We start from the raw sequence: 20,107 nt of genomic DNA, 5'->3' as shown, positions 1-20,107 counted from the left end.
GTTTGCCTAGCAACACAAATCATGTTTAGCTACCTTCTGTGCCTAATTGCTGTTTTGGATATTGAAACTGAACACGCCTGCTAGGACAGCTCTGGGCTTGTCTCTTCCAAGGAAACGGCCTTGGCATCCTCATGTCGGATAATTTTTGCTACCAAGACAAGGGCATTACTTCTTGTCCTTTGATACAGCAGTCCCCAGAGGCAGTTTCAATTAAGAAAAAACACATTTGTTGCAATTATCACTTTAAAACCCTAAAGGTAGCTACCTCCATGTAAATAAAGTCAAGGTCACTGCAATACTCCCATTAGATGGAGCCATGAAAAGTGAGTTTATGTACTGCCTTTGTCAAGATGACAGATTTCACCCTCCTCAAAATTTCAGAAATAACAATGTGAGCTGTAACAATCTTTGGTTTTACTGCCTTTCTAGGAAAGTCATAAAAATATCTGTCTTTTATTTACTTGACTGCAAATACATGTAACCTTTGTATGTCACACTGAAATCTAACTTTCTGAAGAAGTGAATCTGCGTTCTGATCTGGGCAGGTAAAAAAGGCTTGTCCCCAAGCTACTGAAAATCTGAGAGGATAACATTTGGGAACTGTGTGCTAAAACTAAAGGCTGGTAGTAGTTACATAAGACCAAACCCACTTTTTTAAAGAAAGGCAGAGGAAGTCCCATAAAGTATTAATATAGTTTAGTCTGGCAATGATCCCTTTGGTTCATACTGAGCAAGAATTTAGTTCACATCATTCTTGCCCATTTGTTTACTTGTTCAGTTATTCCAACTACTGTCAGTTTGTTTTTTCAACTGCCCTCTTTCTCTCTCACCATTAGCTTGGAAGAACCATTTGTGCTGGTGTGAAGTAAGAAACTGTTATAAACAGTCTATTAGGACCTGAAGGCACAATGGGAAGAGATAAACCTAGCAGTATTGAAGTCTACTACAACCTCTTTCTTCATCTTAGTTGGAAGATTCGGTAAACACCTGCACCTACAGGGAACCAGGCAGAGGGCCTTCTTGGTAGTGGCGCCCGCCCTGTGGAACGCCCTCCCATCAGATGTCAAAGAGATAAACAACTACCTGACATTCAGAAGACATCTTAAGGCAGCCCTGTTCAGGGAAGTTTTTAATGTGTGACATCTTTGTGTATTTTTGGTCTTTGTGGAAGCCGCCCAGAGTGGCTGGGGAAACCCAGCCAGATGGGTGGGGTACAAATAATAAATTTATTATTATTATTATTATTATTATTATTATTATTATTATTATTATTATTATTATTTATTATATTCAAAATAAGCAAAGCAAAATTGCCCTGGTTATTTGGTTTTTTTTAAAAAAACATTCTTGACAGTTTCAGCATTTAAACCTTTATTGTACAAGATATAAAACATTAAAATACCTTACAGATGCATTTTACATAGACATGACAGACAAAAAACAGCTGAGCGCCATAAGTGGTTCTACACAGCTTCAGTGCTTCTTCATACTGTTAGAGGCACGCAATGCTGCTTTGGTACCCGGAAGAGGTGGAGACTGCCAAACAGCTGAACTTGTGCGCTTGAAATACCTCGGCTTACTTTTGTAGAAGATAGCTTCTAGTTTAGGACTTAAGATTACTCCAAAGAACTTGTTGATATCTGGAGGGTTGTAGTATTGGTATGTAACAGCTTCATTAAGCTGAAGACCTGAGGAAACAAGCAGTTATTCTGTGAGTAATCCTTCAAGTAGTAACACATCTCCACTTGAAGCACTTCTACGTAGAGGGGAAAATGTGAAACCCAATCTATGAGTGGACTCTAGCCAGCAGCTCAATTCAGCTGCAGCACTCAACGGATCTAGGTATGGCTCGGCCTACATACAGAATACCTCACTGTAATTATCCAATAGTCTCCACCGCACAAGCAGACTTATCATTTTGATTCAAAAAAACCCCAAAGGAATTAAAAAGCAAGTTTGTCAGATGACCAAAGAGAGGCAGGCCTGTAGAACAGAAATTATATTTCAAGCTGGGCAAGTTGGCTACACGATGAACCCCCCCCCCCGTAAGATTTTATTAAAGCTTTTTCACAATACAAGAAACTAAATAAAAACAAAAACAGAGGAAGAAAAAAGAAAGTCTTCTCTCAAAGGTAGTTCTTAACCCTTGCCACTCACAGAAAGCGGGGGGCCCTCCCAGCTCTCACCTGGGGGTTTGCCTTTCTTCTCCCTGTCTCTCACCCCGGGAGATCTTCCCTTCCTTGCATCTCACTCAGGGTCCTTCAACCAACCATCCACCATCCAAAAAGAGCGTCTCATAGAGAGCAATGAAGCCTACATTGACTTTGCTCTCTCCGTACAGTTGTGTACAGGCGCTGTAAAGGCTCTTGTGGTACTGTCAGGGTCTTGTAGCAGAACGGAGCTCTGAGAGATTTGTTTATGTCTTTTACGTATTAGGACAGACCCAGCAAAAACCGAGAGGACCATCAGAATCTGAAGCAAGAACCCTGTAATTTCAGTGATACCATTTTGCGGCCACTGAAAACTCACTCTTACCAGTGGCCCATGCAGGGATGGGTTTCCTGGGCTCGCTTTCGTCATCCGTGGAGTCATCGCTATTCAAGTCCATTCCATAGTCATTGTGGTTGACTTTGAGGGACTTGGTACCTTTCAGACTTTGGGGGCTCATTTGACTAGAGCGGGCAGCAGGAGATTTCTGTAATAAAGACGAGACCTGAATGGATTGGTTAATGTTACAGGTGCAGCAATTTGCCAACAGGGCTCTTTGGCTATACATCTTCCAGTTCCAATGTTTCAACCTGTGCCTTTTTAAGTTTCTTATTATGCAAGCACCTCAAATGACACTGTGGATATGTCCTCCGGGATCATTAATCACTATGGAAAGCTTATGATTACCATACCTAGAAGATTTAATATGGAATATGGATGCTCTAATGAGCTTGAAGTTTTTTATTTTATTTTCTGTAATGTGTGTATATTATTATTGTTTATTAAATTTATATACTGCGCTTCATCCAAAGATCTCAGGGTGGTTCACAAGATAAAAAAACAGAATACAATCACAAATAAATAGTTAGAAACAAAGCAAAGCAAAGCAAAAACACTCATCCCAAATACATTTAAAAGGCCATAGAATATTAATCAGCCCAAGACCTGGTTGAAGAGAAACATTTTTGTCTGGAACCTAAAGATATATAATGACAGTGCCAGGTGAGCTTCCCTGGGAGAAGCATTCCAAAAGCAGGGAGCCACTACAGAAAAGGCCTGTTCTTGTGTTGCCACCCTCCAGACCTCTTGCAGAGGAGGCCCACGAAAAAGGGCCTCAGATGATGATTGCAGAGGCCAGGTTGATTTATAAAGGGAGAGGCGGTCCTTGAACTATTGCGGGCCTGAGCCATTGGTGGTACAGTCCAAAAGATAAATAGCTAGGGAGATGCTGGTGACTGCGTCACAGAACTAAAAGGCACCAGCTATGCAAGTTCCTAAAAATTAAGGCTTGAGATTGGTAGTTCCAGTTTGTCTATCACAATATGCCACCAGGGAGTGGCTACTTCAAGAATGAATACATGAATGTACATAATGCAAAAGCGGCCAGTTACATTATACGTCGGAACTGAGCTTGTTCCAACATGCTGACACTTTGAAACACCATGAAGTCTAGGACTTCATAGACACACAAGGGCATTGCTATATATAGCACTCACAGCTTCCTCCTTCACTGGCTGAAAGAAAATAACTCCAGCTCTAACCAGAACAATGCTGAACTGCATTTTTGCTGGCTTCTAGTAATCAATCCTTCTCCTGCGCTTTTGTGAGTTATTGGAGCTGCACACCAGATACTCACAAGGCAACATGGGAGAATTTTGAAGCTTCACCTCCCTCATTCTGGTTGCTGCCAGGCTAAATGGAATAGCATACCGGTAAGTGTGTGTGTATAGGGTGCGAGATACCATTGCTCCAAAGTAACCCCCTCAGTATTAGGAAGTACTGCTTCTTCTAAGTCCTTCCTATGGCGGCGCTACAGCCGGTACATTTTTTCTTTAAAAAGGTTTAGGGGGTTCTCTCATTTTGACTCAAGAAAATCACCATTTTATAGTTCAAATTGGGAAAAATAAATACAGTAAATGGACAAAAGTACAAAGATTCACAAAATATTTAGGGGTATGCGTCCCCCCAGAAAAAAAGCACTGGCAACAGCCATGGAAGGGCTGCCCTTTACAAATATTCCCAGTCTTCTTTGATAACGGCAATCAAACAGCTTAGTTCTTCATATTCTCATGCCCCCTTGTGCTCATTTGTCAGAACTGCAGCACCTTTAGAATTCATGTCTGCTTATTGCAGCATAAACAGCTGCAGGTTTCTTCCAATATGTTTTCAGAAGAGTGTTATTTTTGATGTCTTGTCTCCTTCAAAGAGGAAGGAAGTGTACAGCCTCAGGAAATGCTTAATGTAGCATCTGGGTCACAAAACTCACTCAAAACCCTATGCCAGTGACAGCCAAGCGGCTGTGCTAGAAGGTGTTGGTAAGGTAAGGAGAGAAGAGAAATAAAAGGTCCCCAAGTTGGAGGCATTTAACACATTCAGCAATATACAGCCTGGCTGTTCTTGATCTGCTTTAATCACAGTGTAGGCCCTAATGATGCTTTGAGGTACACTACACAGCAAGGATACACTGAAGGACAACTGCTTGCTCTATAGCCAACAAGTGAGGGGAACTGCAGAAACATAGACACTGCCCCATCCCCAAGTGCTTACTTAACAGGCAAAGGGAAGGGAGGGGCAACAGAAGGCAATTTTGGACTGTGTCTGCCCACTGCTCAGGGCATAGACAGAGTGAATATCTCTCCGAGCATAAAACAGAGGACTGCTTTTAATTTCAGTTACTGAAAAGGTATCACAAGTTTGTGAGATACCAACGGACATCCAAGTCACTTTCCAATTCAAAGCCCAGGTATCTGACCACAGGCCTCAACTATCTATCGCTTACCTGGGCAGTTATATTCAACCATTTATTAGTAGTAGGAACTGTGTCCACCTGCACAGCTTTCTTTTCTTGCTGCAGCTCGTCTAGGCGGGTAGAATTGTGTTCATCCTATTGGCAAGATCAGATTTATTAGCTGACCATTCTACAATGGTCTTTGATTCCATCCACTTCACCCAGACTGCATTGAAATTTAGTAGGGTAGCCTCTTCACCAGATGGCACCAGCAGCTTTTTTTTGTAAAGATGCAGAGGGTCTTCAAAAACAAGTTTCTTTTCGGAAAAATCCATTAAGATGCTCCACTAATAAGTCCATTAACTCTTCCCACCTGCTCCCCCATCATCACTGAAGCATAATTATGATTGTTACCTTTCCCCTGGGTGACTCCCCAGACACCCATTCCATTGTCTGAAGAACAAATATAAGTGTAAACTCAGTTCTCTTGTAGAGCATATCGTGCAAAAAATGTGCACAAACCTACAATCTGGTTCAGTATGGTGGGAACATAGCTGCACAAGATTAGCACAGCACTTTACAGAATTTAAATGGTGTCAGACAAGCAAATATTCAATTCAAGCAGTTCCCATCAGCAGTACAAGGGACAAGTTGATGTCCTGCATTTTGAAAATGCATCTGCTAAAATTAGAAGGACTTGTTTACATAGCTGCTGGCAAGTGGGGCTTTATGCCCAGCCCCACTTCAAATCCTGGCTTTCCAATTCCTTGGCGTACCTTCAGATTTTCTTCCTCTTCTGTAACTACTGCTAGCTCCTGGGGTCTCACCAATTTCTCTTTATCATGCTGCCCATGGTGTCTAAAAAGTGAAAGGAGAGCATACATAAACATGTTTACTTGTGACTGGATTACTAGCAAGTGTGTGTTAGGACTGCAGCTTTAAGCAGTTTCCCTTAATTACAATATGCATATATTACCCCCCAAAAAAGCCATATGGTTTTAGAACTGGCCCTTTTACATACAATTTTGGGAAGTCATCAGAATTGCATCTACACCATTCCATCAAGTGTTCCTAGGGTCATCCAACCTTGTAACCGAGGAAGCAAAGTCCTCACCCTTTCCCCTGTTTTGTGCAATTGTGCTCCAGCATTTTCTTAATTTCTCCAACGGTCTTCCACTCTCGATTTTTGTGCCCTTCTTCCTGAAACAAGGAGTACAGAATCAGCACCCACCACAAACATGAAGAGCAGGCAGGGAAATGCCAAATCCCTGTAGTGAAGTGTTTCTCAACCTTGGGTCCCCAGATGTTGTTGGACTACACCTTCCATCATCCCTGAACTCTGGCCTTGCTAGCTAGGGATGATGGGAGTTGTAGTTCAACAACATCTGGGGACCCAAGGTTGAGAAAGGCTGCCTGTAGTGCAACAAAGAGAACTCTGCCCCATTATATTTAACTGCTCCTTATGTACACAACAGGAATTGTATTAAGAGAGGTTTTATTGTAACAACGTTTATTAAAAAAGCTAAACAGCCAAGCAGAATGCTTTAGAAACAAACCAAGCAGTTCAGACAATACTTCTCAATTCTCACCCATACGTGCAACAAAAACCACAGTGGGACTTGGGTGCTTTTTTCATGGCTCCCCAAAAGATGCAGAAGGTAATGCCTGAGCTAGAGGATTTTGTATTTAATATCTCTGAGGGCATGTGGCAATGGTATTACCTCTTACCCACATGAATGCTAGGAAGCTAGATGCTAAGACATTCGGGTAGGTTTTAAAAACCTACATATTCTCACCACCAAGAGTCCTTCCATATTTTGCTCACTCCTCACCCCTTCTGACAACTCCTTATGGCCTGGCTTTGTTAATAGGAACAAACAGGTCAGCGGAGATTTAAATGCATCTTTCTCTTTCCAAGGGGACCTCCAGGGTTTGATACTTCAGGCAACGGCAAATGCACTTTTCAGGATTACAATAAGACGTTGCTCAGGAGTTGGACTATTTCAGTCTCCAGCATGCAGGGCTTAATACTCTGCCTCAGTTTCATTCTCTTCTGTACACCCTTTCACTTGACATTCAGTACAGTGCTCACCATCTGAAGCACCTTCTGTTTTCGCGCTTCTGCTTCCCCCATTTTCTTAGTAGATATTCTTTTCTTGGTCTTTTCCTCTGCTACTTTCTCTTCCCGCACCTGTGTGAAAGATCCTTTCATATTTTAGTTTTCATATTTCAGACCTCAAGACCATACTGAATAACAATTCATATAGTATCTGGGAAGTGTGTGTGTGGGGGGGGAGAACAGAATCCAGTTAAGAATTGTCAACCCTACATGCCTGTGAAGTACTGATTTGAGTTTATGATCTCAGTGCCGATCCTGTAGTCAGTGCCAGACCAGAAGTGAAGAGACCCAGGTTCAAATCCCCACTGGGTGCAGCTCATGAGGTGACCTTGAGCTAGTTGTAGCCTCTCAGCCTCCCTGGCCTCGCAGGATTGCCAGGAGCAAGGCTAGGGAACCAAGTGCCCTCCATATGTTCTTGGACTGCAACTCCCATCATCATTACCTTGGGTCACCCAGGCTGGGGCTGATGTGAGTCAGAGTTCAGAAACATCTGAGCAAAAGTTCTTCAGCTCTTGTTAAAAGGCCAAACCAAAAGTAGCCAATGTGGTGCTTTCCGGATATTGTTGGACTACAACTCCCATCAGCCTCAGTCAGCATGGCCAATTGTCAGGGATAATGGGAGCTGTATTCCAGCAACATCTGGAGGGTACCACATTAGTGACCCCTGGATTACATATACAGTGGTACCTCTGGTTACGTACTTAATTCATTCCAGAGGTCCGTTCTTAACCTGAAACTGTTCTTAACCTGAGATACCACTTTAGCTAATGGGGCCTCCTGCTGCTGCCACGCTGCCGGAGCACGATTTCTGTTCTCATCCTGAAGCAAAGTTCTTAACCTGAGGTAATATTTCTGGGTTAGCGGAGTCTGTAACCTGAAGCGTATGTAACCTGAAGCGTATGTAACCCGAGGTACCACTGTATGCAAAGAATTAACGTTGGGATTGGTAGCCTATTTAATAAAACATAAAACCACATCTCTCAGAATAGATGACACAACATACCAATAGGAATCCGCTTACATGCTCTGACCATTGTCATTAAAAGGCTAGGAAGAAAATGGGACAATCTCCCACCTTCTCGCTCCTTTCTTCATGTTGAGATAACTTCTGCTCCATTCTCCTCCTCTTTTCTTCCCCCATCTGCTCCACCCGTTCTCGAGCTTGCAGGGTCTTTCTTAGCCGTTCTTCCCGCTTTCTGTGAGATATAGAGAAACAGGTGTGTTTATAGTAGAGTTTGGGGAACCTTAGGCCTGGCACAAAGCCCCAATTTGGCAAGCGATGCTACTTCCCCAAACCACGTCCACCAGGCCCATACCTGACATGATATGTGGTATCAGGTATGGGGCAGGCAGGGAACGCGCCACAGGGAACCTTAACATGCACTCCCAATTGTTCATTAGCAAGGAAGGATGGTATCATGGCCAATCAGCCCACTGGAAGTGGCTGCAGTACAGAGCTCCCCATGGGGAACTTGGTAGTGCTGCCAATCCTTGTAGAAAGCAGGGCTTGAACCAGTTGATCAGTGGTAATTTTATTATTATTACTATTACTTTTATTATTATTTACTTATATCCTGCCCATCTGAATGGATTGCCCCAACCACTCTGGGCAGTTTCCAACATAATACAAAAAGGCAGCAAGCCTTGCTTGACTTCAATTTTCCTTTGTTAGCATGCTGTACCACCAAGGAAAAACGGTTCATCTGACATCATAGTGATCTCAGGTGACTGAGTTTCCCCCACCCCAATAAATATAGATGAAATATATTTTCAGTGCTATGAAGAGTTTACACCTGTACGTCCTGCCATATTTGAAGAGAGTTCTCTCTTCCTTTGGCATGACCTCCCCCCACAGGCCACCTATGGTCCGCCTGCCCATCACCTGATGCCACCAGGCTGCTGATTCTTCCCTAGCTTGCATTCAAGCTGGCGATGCAAAGGAAGAATCAGGTCCTCGCCGAGAGTGCACTCCTGAGTCGCCTCCTTCCTTTTAGCTGCAACATGAACTTCCTCAAGATGGACATCATATGCCAGGCTTGGGAAAGGTGGTATAATTTGTATAAATGGCCTGCCATGCCTAGTTTAGACTGCAGGTTGGACTTATCTAAGTGAATGGCCCACAGTTATCCAAACGGGACTGAGGGTGAACAGCTACCTACAGCCTTATCTCTTCTAGTCGCCGCTTTTTTTCTTCCTCAACTTTCTGCTTCCTCTGCTGCTCAGCTTCTTGCTTTTTCCGCAAACTCTCAAGACGCTGTCGCTCCTTTGCCTATGATGTGTAGAAAGTTTAAACAACTTCTGGTTGTGGCAACCATTTATTATTATTATTATTATTATTTACTATTTTTATTTATTATTGACCCACTAGCCAACAAAAGCAATGTTTTCTCCAACCTCACTACCACGAGTTAAAGCCAGATCAGTACGTGTAGCTGTACTTAGGTACGTGAAACACCAAAACCTTCTGAAAAGATCCATATGCAGCTAAAATGGGTAGTGTATTCAGGGCAGTTAAGTCTTTTTAAAAATAAATAAATTCCCAGGCCACAAAATGAGAAAAGTAGTTACTTACAACAAACTCTCCCTTTGGTAGGATGAATATGAAAAGGAAAGGAAAGACAAGTTACTTAGTTTCCAAGTCTAAATGCTAACTAACCAGTTCATTAAAGTGATTCAATAGCAGCTCCTTCTGCCTTAGTAAAGGAAAGGCTTGTGAGAAGATGCAAAATGGCCCTGGGGCCCAGCAAATAACCTCTTTACCTTATCAGTAATAACAGAGGAGAGATGAGGCAAACAAATCCCAATTTGCTGCCTTAAGGCTATCAAAGATCCCAAGTTCCACAGCAGGAATGGGAATTAAATTAAACTAAACCAAAGCTGGGAAGTCCAACAAGCTTAATTTTGAAGAGACTTCAGCCATGCTTCAGATAGGACAAAGGGCAGAAGATGATGGCTTGGTCTGACTGGTGACCTCCCAAATTGGTTTCCCCAAGAGTAAGGCAGACCGATCGAACCCACATGCACAGGTGGAGGAAGAAAATTCTCTTGCTAGTATGCGCTGGAAATTTCCCACGAGGCCACTTACAAAATGACAATCCTAGCCCTAACCTCACATCTCTCAGTGAGATAAAAGGATGCATAAGCCCACACTATTAGTTCACCAAGCCCAATCCAGCTGGCAGCAGTTCTGCAAGGTCTCATGCAGAGGTCCCTTAGCTCTGCTACGCAAGGTAACTGCAGCTGCCAGGAGCTCAGTGTGTAGGAGACTTTTTACTTGAGCAGCATCCTTGACACTTACCTTGGAGGTAGGCTTACTGGGGGTGCCACGTTTGATGAGATTTTTCATGACACTATTGTGGCCTGCAGACCCTGGGGATTTGAGTAGCTGGCTCTTCTGTATTGTCTGGAAGAAGTTTTTGAAAGGCCGTGCGATCTGTCGAAAGAGTATGGATGTTCTTAGTGGCTGGCCAGTGATGTGGCATCAGAAAAGGGCCCTTATGTTGTCCTTGGCATTTATTTACCTTGCCTGGGCCAGATAAGGGCTTGTTTGCAGGAGATGTGGGTTTGTGACTAGGAAGAGAAGCGCCTCCATCCTGTGTGTGCTGGGCAGCAGGCAGCTCATCCATTGCTTGTTTATAACTCTGGCTCCTGAAAAGAGCACGAAGTGTATACATAGCAATCCCAATTACATAAATTATCCTTGCTGTCAGAGGTCTGAAGACTCCCAACGATTCAGCAGGATCAAAAGGGTTTGGGCCTCTTACTCAATGTCATTTTAGAGGTCAAGGTGCCCTATAAGCTCTCCAGTGAAGCTCAAAGAAAACTGGGGAGGGGATTACAGAGGAAACCACAAAAACAAAACAAAAACCTAGCAAGCACAAGAAACAAAAAAAACCTTCTATATATTTTTGAATCCAAAATTTCAGACTCTTCAGATTAGAGTAAAATAACACTTTGATATAGTAACATGTTCAAGAATATACAGTTGTCCTTGGAAGTAGAACGGAATCTGTTCCAACTTCAAAAACGTTCGGAAACCAAAGCGTGGCTTCTGATTGGCTGCAGGAAGCTCCTGCAGCAAATGAGAAGCTATGGAAACCCCGTCAGTTCGCAAACCGGAACACTCACTTCTGGGTTTGTGGCGTTCGGAAGCCAAAACATCTGAGTACCAAGGCATTCGGGATTCAAGGTACGACTGTATACTGTTATGCCACATGGTTTCATGATAGCCAATTTTGCATTACACTTCCAATTTTGTGTCAATGTACATAACACATGTTAAGCTTACCCAGCTATCCAAATTTCCTCTGATCTGTTATACTAGATGTTCATTATGGAGCTTTTACCAGTAAAGATAATGGACTGCATACTATTTCTAAGTCCACCCACCTGCCAACAGTGACCCATTGAGTGGGGGGATAAGAAAAGAGAGAAGAATATGGCTAACTGGCTGGACCCATCCTGGAAGAACTCATCTCCCAGAACAAAGGTAAGCTTTCATCAGATATACTTGCGTAACCAATCCCTAACACAAGGCATCATAATACCTTCCAGGAGAACTCTTTCTACCTGAAACAAACTTTTGGTAACTGCATTGACTGGAAACCGAGGTGGATTAAATCAAAGCTGAAAGGAAAAAAGAGAGGCCACACCAGATTATGCTCCCAAAAGAAAACATACCGTATATTCTGCAATTGCTCATGGGGACAGTTCTGGGCTGAATAGTCAGCTCCACAGACCTGGGTGTCAGTAATTTTAGTTTCAGCTGTTTCTGTGGAGAAGGCACAATTAGTTCAATGAAGGGTATTTTCCTGAAACAGTATCACAAAAGCCACCCTCAACTGATGGCAGCTAAGGTTAGGTGGAAATCGTACCATGGGCACAACGTGTACTCTAGACAATGCTAACCTAGGCATAGTAACAGTATGCCAGGATTCAGGTCTCTTGTGCCTCAATCCTTTCCATTGGAAAGACAAGATGCTAAGCATTTATGCAGGTTAACTTATATGACAGTTACCCTTTATTATAAACTTGGAAACACAACCCATATAATTAAAATTCTAAAGAAACAAAAATAGATTTTTAAAATAAAAAGGAAATGATTCAAACAATGCTATAGTGGGTTGATGGCAACTTCTTTCATTTGTTTCACAAAGTCCTATGCTGCACAGGCAGCTTTGATTGCATGAAGCTGTTTACCTTTACTGAATGATTCCCCTTGCTGCATCTCAAGCGGAACTGGACTTTGCAGAGTGCAACAAATATTCAGACTAGGTGCACCCAGAGCACAAGTCATATTTCGTAGTGAGTTCAAAGTCTATAGGAAAAAACAATGTTTATACAGTGACAGTCTTTCCACAAGGTTGAGCAAGCTGAATCCTAGATGAAGCACATGCATAACTTTTATTAAAAGGTAAAGGACCCCTGACAGTTAAGTCCAGTCGTGAACGACTCTGGGTTGTGGTGCTCATCTCGCTTTACAGGCCAAGGAAGCTGGCATTTGTCTGCAGACAGTTTTTTCCAGGTCATGTGGCCAGCATGACTAAGCCGCTTCTGGCGCAATGGAACACTAAAACTAGACCAACTCACAAACAGTAAAATAAGCACATGCCATTTTTTACGTAGAAAGATGAAAGAGAGAGAAATATTAAAAGGCTATTTCCAAGAAAGCAGCTATATAGCACCCAGTGAGGGAACCCAACTGAAGTCAAGGAAATATTCAAACACCAGAAGCAGGAGTCTTGGGATCAGTTTATACTATTAGAAGATCAAATAAAACTTTCTTAGACTAGCACTACAGGCAGTGGTGTCATGGGGGACTAAGAAGAGAAGGCATGCTTATTCAATTGCTCTCCTAAACAAAGCCTTCCTCCAATATCTGGGCAAAGGCTTCAGTGTGGTCATGTGGGTTGGGCCTACCTGGCTTAGAAAAGACACAGTCAGAGATATGTAAAGTTGAAAGGGACCACAAGGGTCATCTAGTCTAACCCCCTGCAATGCAGGAATCTTTCACCCAACACGGGGTTCTAACCCAAAACCCTGAGATTCAGAATCTCATGCTCTACTGACATAGCAGGGGTGGTGTCTTGTTTTGGCAAATTAAGGTGGAAAATATCCCAACACAGTAGCAGCCGGCAGTACAGACTTAATTACTTGCATTAGTTAAGATGGATAATGTCTGTTCAGTTGCACAAGGGGTGATAGTTCTATCTTGACACAAGAAACTATGTCCCTGCAATGAGATACTTTTACAAGTCTAATCTGACACCCAAAACAGAAAACAGGGGTGGCAAATAAAAACTTCTTCCCAAGACCACACACAAGTTTTAAGACTCAGAACCTCCAAGAGGCTCATGTCTAAGGCCCTAATTTACTTCTCTACCTGACAGATACAACACTTAGTTTTCCTCTGCATTTGGCACAAGTCTCCAAGTTTTGTTTGGATGCCTTTTAACATGGAGCATCTATCACTAGCCATTCTGACAGAACTAACTGGCCGGTCCTCTGATCCAACCGACAGATTCGTACAAGATTATGAGGGAAAGTGATCTGAACTAAAGCAGGTGCAAGGAAAGAGCAGGCAATTAACCAGGTGTAACCCAGTGGATAGCTTATCAATACCTTACCTCACTGGTTTCAGCATTCTGTGCCAAAAAAGGCCTAAGGAGAGGCATTTGACAAAGCGTTACCCATCCCAACAGAGATCAAAACAATGGCTGCATGAGCAGATTAAAACCTTAAGGCACTTCCAAAGAACAACTGACGGGCTACTTGAACAGAAGTTGAATCTTCTGATAGAACAAAGCTGAAAGAACAGCATATTGTGTCCCCAGGTCTAGCAATCTACTTTTTTATGCCCTTCAGGGTGCAACTTCAGAAGTTTAAACTGAACATAAGGCTCCAAGGAAAGGTAAAGACTTTTTGCAGAGCCACTGGTCTTAAAGTGGACAGTAGAAAACAGGAATGGAGAGCATGTAGACCTCCACATGTTGTTGGACTCTGGCTCCCATCATCCCTGACCACTGGGCAATGCTGGTTGCAATTGATGTTGCAATGACATTAGGAGGCCCACAGGTTCCCCAGTCCTGGCGTAAAATGACTTTAAGCTATACGTTTATTAGGAGCCTCATAGCTGTCAAGAGAGCAATGACCAATCCTTTAGTCAAGTGTGCCAGAAACACATCCAAAGTGTTAAATAAGCACCATTCAAGCATATATCACAACACATATGTATGCAATGAACCTCTTTATACCCTGGGGACATTTTACCAGTAGATTCCTGAGCTGAGGAGCAGATCGCCACATAAATCTGAGAAGGTGAGGAGTATAGGCCAGACAACTAGGGCTTTCTTGTCAATTAGGACCAAAAGCTCCCTCTGCCACTTGTGACCTTAGTCAAGAACCAAAGTGAACAGAGCCTTGAGACTGAGGCTACTCCCAGTCTTTGCTCTTCCACTGTAAACTACAGACAGAACCGCAACTCATTTTCTACATTATTAGTATTTTTCTTCAGTGTACATTCCACTAGGATCCATCCACACTAGAAGGCATGACATAGATGCTGTGGGTAGGGTGTTTGATGCTCAACACACATTAGCAAAACACTTGTGATAGGTGCCATTTTATGATCCTGTTTGTTTGTTTTGTTTTAACTGCCACTAAGACAATTTTCCATGTAGGGGTATTTTGGGTTTGGTATTTTTTTGTAATGAAAGAGATATAGTGCTAACACAATGTTAATACTGTTAACATTTAAAATCAATCAAAAGAAAAACATATTTCTATGATTTCCATTTTAGCAACCTTTATCATGGCACTGGTCAGAAATTTGTTTTTTAAAACTCTTTTTATTATTATTTAAAGTTAAAGCTATAGTAGAATCTTCCAAAGGGCTTTGATTTCTGTCTGTTTGCTAAAGCTTGCTCACCTATGTTTGCTGGTTTCATCATCCATGAATATATCAATGGAATTGTGGCCTGGAGAATAAAAAAGTTAAAGAAAACCATTAGTTGAACAAATGCTTGAAGGGTAAAAGTGTGGTTTGCTTCTATTCCTCCCATTAGCAACTCTGTCAGTCTAAGAGGCAGAACTTTAAACATATCAACAAGTTCTGCTACAGGGAATGGTGTATGTGTGTGTATTCTCTCTGGTGTGTGCACACACACATGGACAGAATTAACATACCAGCCCATTTGATACTTGTCTTCATTCAGCACTTTCACTGTGCATGACAAAGAGCATAGTATGCCACAGGTTTTATTAAATCAGTGTTAGTTAAGGGGAGATGTGAGGCGTGAACTATTAAGGAATACCAGTGTGCTTTTCAGCGTAGTTCCTAGCCTGCAAAAAGAAGGCAAATACACTGTGTGTACCAGGGTTAGCTATCAAGTTTCGAAGGCCCTCCAATTAGGAAGTGACCCCACACTTTCTATATAAGCAGCATATTGGAGATGCCAATTTCTTTCCCATATGTCACAAAATTAAGGCTACATATTGACAGCTTGTAGAACCTTACATCCCAGAACTGAATTGTCTTTACTTACAGCTTACTTGGCTAGAGGTAGATGAGGAGTCCCAAACTGCTTTCTTCTGAGCAACGCTCTTGTGGATGGATTTCCGAATCATGCTTTTCCTTTTGTTGGCTAGTGAGTATTTCTCCGCGAGTGACACCCGCCTGCTCTTGCGAGGTCTATTTGGAGGGGGGTGGCTTGACTGAGAGTCTGCAGAAGTTCCAGTGTTGTTCTTTAACCCTCGGGAAAACTCTCCCTCGGGCACCATATTAGTGACTAGTTCTTGGGCAGGAAAGTCTTCAATTTCACACATTGCTTTTTCATTCAAAGAAGTGTTTGGAGTGGATGTACGCATTGATCTGACAGCATCTTTTTCTGTGTTTCCCGGATCAGTTGTGTCTGTCAGCACCAGCGCAGAGCTATTTGCTACACCTGCAGCCTCTGTAGCCCCAGGCCTAGCAACTGAACAGCCACTAGAACCCACAGTGATGATTTCAGGGTCTCCATTCATCTCCTCATTCAGTTTTCCTGATAATTCACTATTTTGGCTACAGTCAGTACCAAGTGCTCCACCACCTGCTGGATACATAGTCAACTTGTCACACTGTACTTCTGAAGTTGGTTTAGCAACAGAGCAGGCCGCAAAACCAGATATGGATCTTGCCATCCCCACATCAATTTTTTTCAGTTTCTCTTCACATGGGGACAGACACTGGGAAGGTACTATCTTTACACTGCTTCGTCTTCTAGACAGTCTTAAAAGAGAAACAAGCAAATAAACCTATTGTTAAAAAATTTTAAATCTAAAAAAAAAGTTTATTCTATGTTAAGCCACAGGGTGGCACCAGATACTGGGATACAAATTTCAGATATTCCACAGAGCTTTTCTCCACTAGAATTGAGTGTGACCACACCAAATCCCTCCATTTTCTTTGTAGTGTTATAGACAGGATAAACCTAGAAATTAATGAATGCTAGGATTTTGGTTATTTGTGGTATGAAGGGAGAATGCAAGCTGCAAAGGAATTCCTGGGCTGGCTTATGCAAACCAGCCTGGCTGTGAGAAGAGGAGACCTGCTAGCATTACAAAAAGGTTTTGAGGGGCCACAGAAGGATCCTGTGACCTGAGGAGTCAGATGTCACAATGGTTGCCAGGGTAACTGTGAGGGGCCAGGAAAGGGGAGTTTTGAAACAGGGGCTTCTGGGCAGAAGGAGGAGGAAGTAAGGCTGAGATCCACCTTAGAGAAGGGGACGAAAGGTCACCTGCAATGTCGTGGGTCATGCTGTACGATCTAGACTCCCTCTATGCAGGTTGAAGGTGTAAATAGGCAAATAAACCCTATTTCTTAAAGCATGACAGTGTCTGCCGTGTCTTCCATTCTCCAAAGGGACACAGACCTTGCATGTGTGCCTGTGGCCTCATGCGCTCTTGCCACTGCTTGGCAGAGAGAGGGGCAGGCACTGGGCTTTTGTAACAATAGGTTACTCCACTGAATAGTCATTGTCCTTATTAGGTGCCCAGCGCAGGGTAAAACTAAGGCTTGATTTAAGCACTGCATGGTGCTGGCTGACAAGTATAATCTTGAAACAGAGAGAGGAACATGATATTAGCAAAACCTGGGGACAACCACTTTAGCAAGTTATAATTCAGTCCTAGGCAAGTACAGAATTGATATAGCTCTTTTAAATACACATAGATGAACATCTAAAAATATTATATCTCTGTGACCTCTGACTGCAATACCTTTTTCTAGTTATTTCCTTATATTCATCCTTAAAACATGAAGATCGTTTCTTCTTTCGATACTTCTTTTGAGAAGGCGTTCTGGGCATCAGCTCAGGCTCAGCACTGAAGTTGCTATTAAAAACAATCTACTGAATAAATGAACTGAACCAAAATAAAAAATAAAGATTGCAAGTTGTATTCAATGTTTGGCATATTCAGAGGAAACCCACTGAAATTAATGGACATTACCAATCCATTGCTCCCAATAGGTCTAGTCTAGCCTCAGCAAAGTTTAGCTGGATTCAATACAATACGCTGGTCCCTATTTCAGAAGAAAATCTTAAATATTATACTGCCATTCTAGCAGGCCAGAACATGTTGCAATACCAGCCAGTTGATAGTAAAAGAATAATATATTCATATGTATTTATCACAGTGACAGCCACTGAATCCACATGCAGAAAAGCCCCTCAAACAGTCAGTCCTAAACTTCTGATGCAAATACCCAGCTTATGCCAGGAGCAGAATAACAAAAACAAAACCCACATGCCAGAGAGACAGCCTTGATTTCCATCAGACTGGTACTCTGCATTTTTTAAATCTCTTAAGAATAGTGCAGAAATTATGGCACTGGTGGAAAAAGTTATATTCCCCTTTTATAAGATGCCTGGGATTCAAGGGTCAAAGCCTAAGCCTACCTATCAAACATCTTCAGGGCTTCGTCCTCGATTTCCCGCAACCACACCAAGCATTTATGTTCAGCATTGAACAAGAATTCTGTGAACTTCCGGCTACAAACATCTAGAAGATGAGTGGGGCCTCCTGCCTCTGCCATGGCACTGGTTAAAACAGGAGAAAAATACATTAATCATTGCATTCTGCATTTGATTGCATAGTGATTTCCTCCTAGCAGCAGATAATATTGACAACCAACCAATTTTCTTACAAACGTGCTTGTCTGAGTCTGCCATGGAAACTGAAGTTGAGCGAGAAAGCTAACAGGCCAGAAAGACAAACGAAGAGTAACCATCAACTTATACATATGTAATGTTAAACAACTTACATCATGCAAAATCAGTAATAGGGAGAAACTAGGAAGCCAACGCTGCCCGGGTTTTCAATACGGTTAGGAACGGTTACTTTTCAACTAGCCTGATTAGATTTTGCTTTTAGAAGAGTTAGATTAAGCGCCATTACGTTTGCAAATTGTTTAACTCCTTTGCTGCTTGCCAGGGGCTGAATGGGGAGAGAGCTTCCTGGGTAATATAAGAAAGGGAAAAAGAGGATGAGCGCAAGCCGCTCCCTCCCTACCAAGATAAAGGAGTCGAGCAAAGCTGGAGGAAAATGCTCAGAACCTGCTAGTTAATAGCAAATCCAAGGAAACAAACTTAAGTTCTCCGTCGCTTGCCCAGAAAGAGGCAAACTGCAAACCCTGCAGGGAGCACACCTAAAACTTGCACGGTAAGTGCCTGAATTCTTAAAAACAACACAGCAGAACGCCCTCCGCCCGCCTCAGCATTCGAAGCGAGCGCCCGCCCCCTCGCGCGCCTTCTCACCCCTTCCGCAGCGCAGCTACATCGCGGCTCACGCGCAGAGAGGGCGGATTATACGAATAGACGACGCCTATTGGCTGCAGCCTTTGTAAGTTAAATCTTAAAGAGGACGTTGCATCCCCACCCCGAGATGAACAAGGAGACGGATTCTTTCCTAGTTTGTCAAGCCCCGAATTCGAGATTTTTAAAAATAGTACAGACCAGACCATTCCTTTGTTCGAGGACGGGACCATTTGCTTTTTTTTTTGAATTTTGATGCGGGGGGCGGGGGAGGAATGAGGGCACAGCTACTTATTGGAGACAAAGGAGAAGTCTGGGACTTTATGGGAGCTGGGACTGGGCAGCTGGACCAACAAAGAAAGGCGGTCGTGCTCTTGTAAGCTCACATTTGTGTTCGTGCGCGATGGAAAGGAAACGAGAACGTTGTCCTGCCAATGCAAACGTAAATATGTCGGGGCTGTTAAAGCCCTTTTAAAGTGCAGCGGTGAAGGTTTTCTTCCCAGACATGCCCCATTTTTTGTTATTTTCTGCTGAAAAACCCCCCGAAGGCCAACAGCCTCAGGTTGCAGCAAGAACGAACGGCTACCTCCGGTTTACCCGCGCTGATGTTTAAATCCCCCAAGTTTGAAAGCGCCAGTCACCTCCAGCCGCCCGCCCACCCGCCGTCCCTCCAGCACGAAGCGGAAACTCAAAGCCAGACAGTGAGCCGGCGGAAAGACTTCCGAGCCCTTCCCCTCCTGTCTCGCCCAGTCGCGTCTGAGCCAATAGCAGGCGCCGCTCTGAAAAACCGCGCTTCCCATTGGAGCGCGGCGGCGGTGACGCTCTTTGAAAATAGGAGCGGGCGGCGTGCCTGACGTACCGAACCCTGGGCGGTTTTACTCGTTTGGCGTGAGGTGCTCTCCGGCTCGTGCGGCGGCCGGACAAACGGGACCTGCGGCGGAGCGACGGGGGCCCAACCCACCCAAGTGAGTTTACAAGCCGTGGAGGGGGGAAAGCGGGCACGAGGGGAGGCTTTCGGAGGTCGGTCTCCTGGGGACACCGGCCGTTGCTCGGCCGGCTGCGGCAGAGAGCCGGGGAGAGGGTGTAGGTGGCGTCTCGGCGGGCGTGGTGGGTGTCTGGAGCGGAGGGGGCGCCTGAGAAGCCTTACAGAGCTTTGCGCGGGTGGGGGGTGTTCAAATGCGGCCCTCCAGGCATCTCTACCCGGCCCTCGAGGCGTCATCCATTCCGCCCCTCTCACTGGCTCTCGTCCATGGCCTTTATGCC

General features: G+C 43.6%; 1 protein-coding gene across 4 annotated transcripts; it reads right to left on the bottom strand.

Annotated features, from left to right (window-relative positions):
• Nucleotides 1–1,360: 1,360 nt before the first annotated feature.
• On the bottom strand, nucleotides 1,361–18,682 carry LOC309378399 (inner centromere protein B-like). 4 transcript variants are annotated; one of them, XM_081926475.1, is made up of 19 exons: nucleotides 18,351–18,682; nucleotides 17,990–18,130; nucleotides 17,310–17,423; nucleotides 15,599–16,320; nucleotides 14,983–15,031; nucleotides 13,682–13,715; nucleotides 12,255–12,372; nucleotides 11,736–11,826; nucleotides 10,577–10,703; nucleotides 10,354–10,488; nucleotides 9,628–9,639; nucleotides 9,215–9,324; nucleotides 8,131–8,251; nucleotides 7,029–7,127; nucleotides 6,051–6,136; nucleotides 5,713–5,794; nucleotides 4,988–5,092; nucleotides 2,536–2,695; nucleotides 1,361–1,688 (listed from the first exon to the last, which is right to left on the bottom strand). In XM_081926475.1, exons 2-19 carry the CDS (start codon nucleotides 18,124–18,126, stop codon nucleotides 1,474–1,476), a joined length of 2,517 nt encoding a protein of 838 aa, XP_081782601.1. In that variant the 5' UTR covers nucleotides 18,127–18,130; nucleotides 18,351–18,682; the 3' UTR covers nucleotides 1,361–1,473. The 4 variants fall into 4 exon arrangements, with proteins under 4 accessions (XP_081782601.1, XP_081782600.1, XP_081782598.1 ...); XM_081926474.1 differs by having other exon boundaries at nucleotides 18,355–18,682; XM_081926472.1 differs by lacking the exon at nucleotides 18,351–18,682 and having other exon boundaries at nucleotides 17,990–18,293.
• Nucleotides 18,683–20,107: the final 1,425 nt, after the last annotated feature.

This window comes from Podarcis melisellensis (genome assembly GCF_964234715.1).
Source record: "Podarcis melisellensis genome assembly, chromosome: 1".
Taxonomy (NCBI): domain Eukaryota; kingdom Metazoa; phylum Chordata; class Lepidosauria; order Squamata; family Lacertidae; genus Podarcis; species Podarcis melisellensis.
Note: the sequence above shows the minus strand (reverse complement) of the source record. Positions and strands in the feature narration are given on the sequence as shown.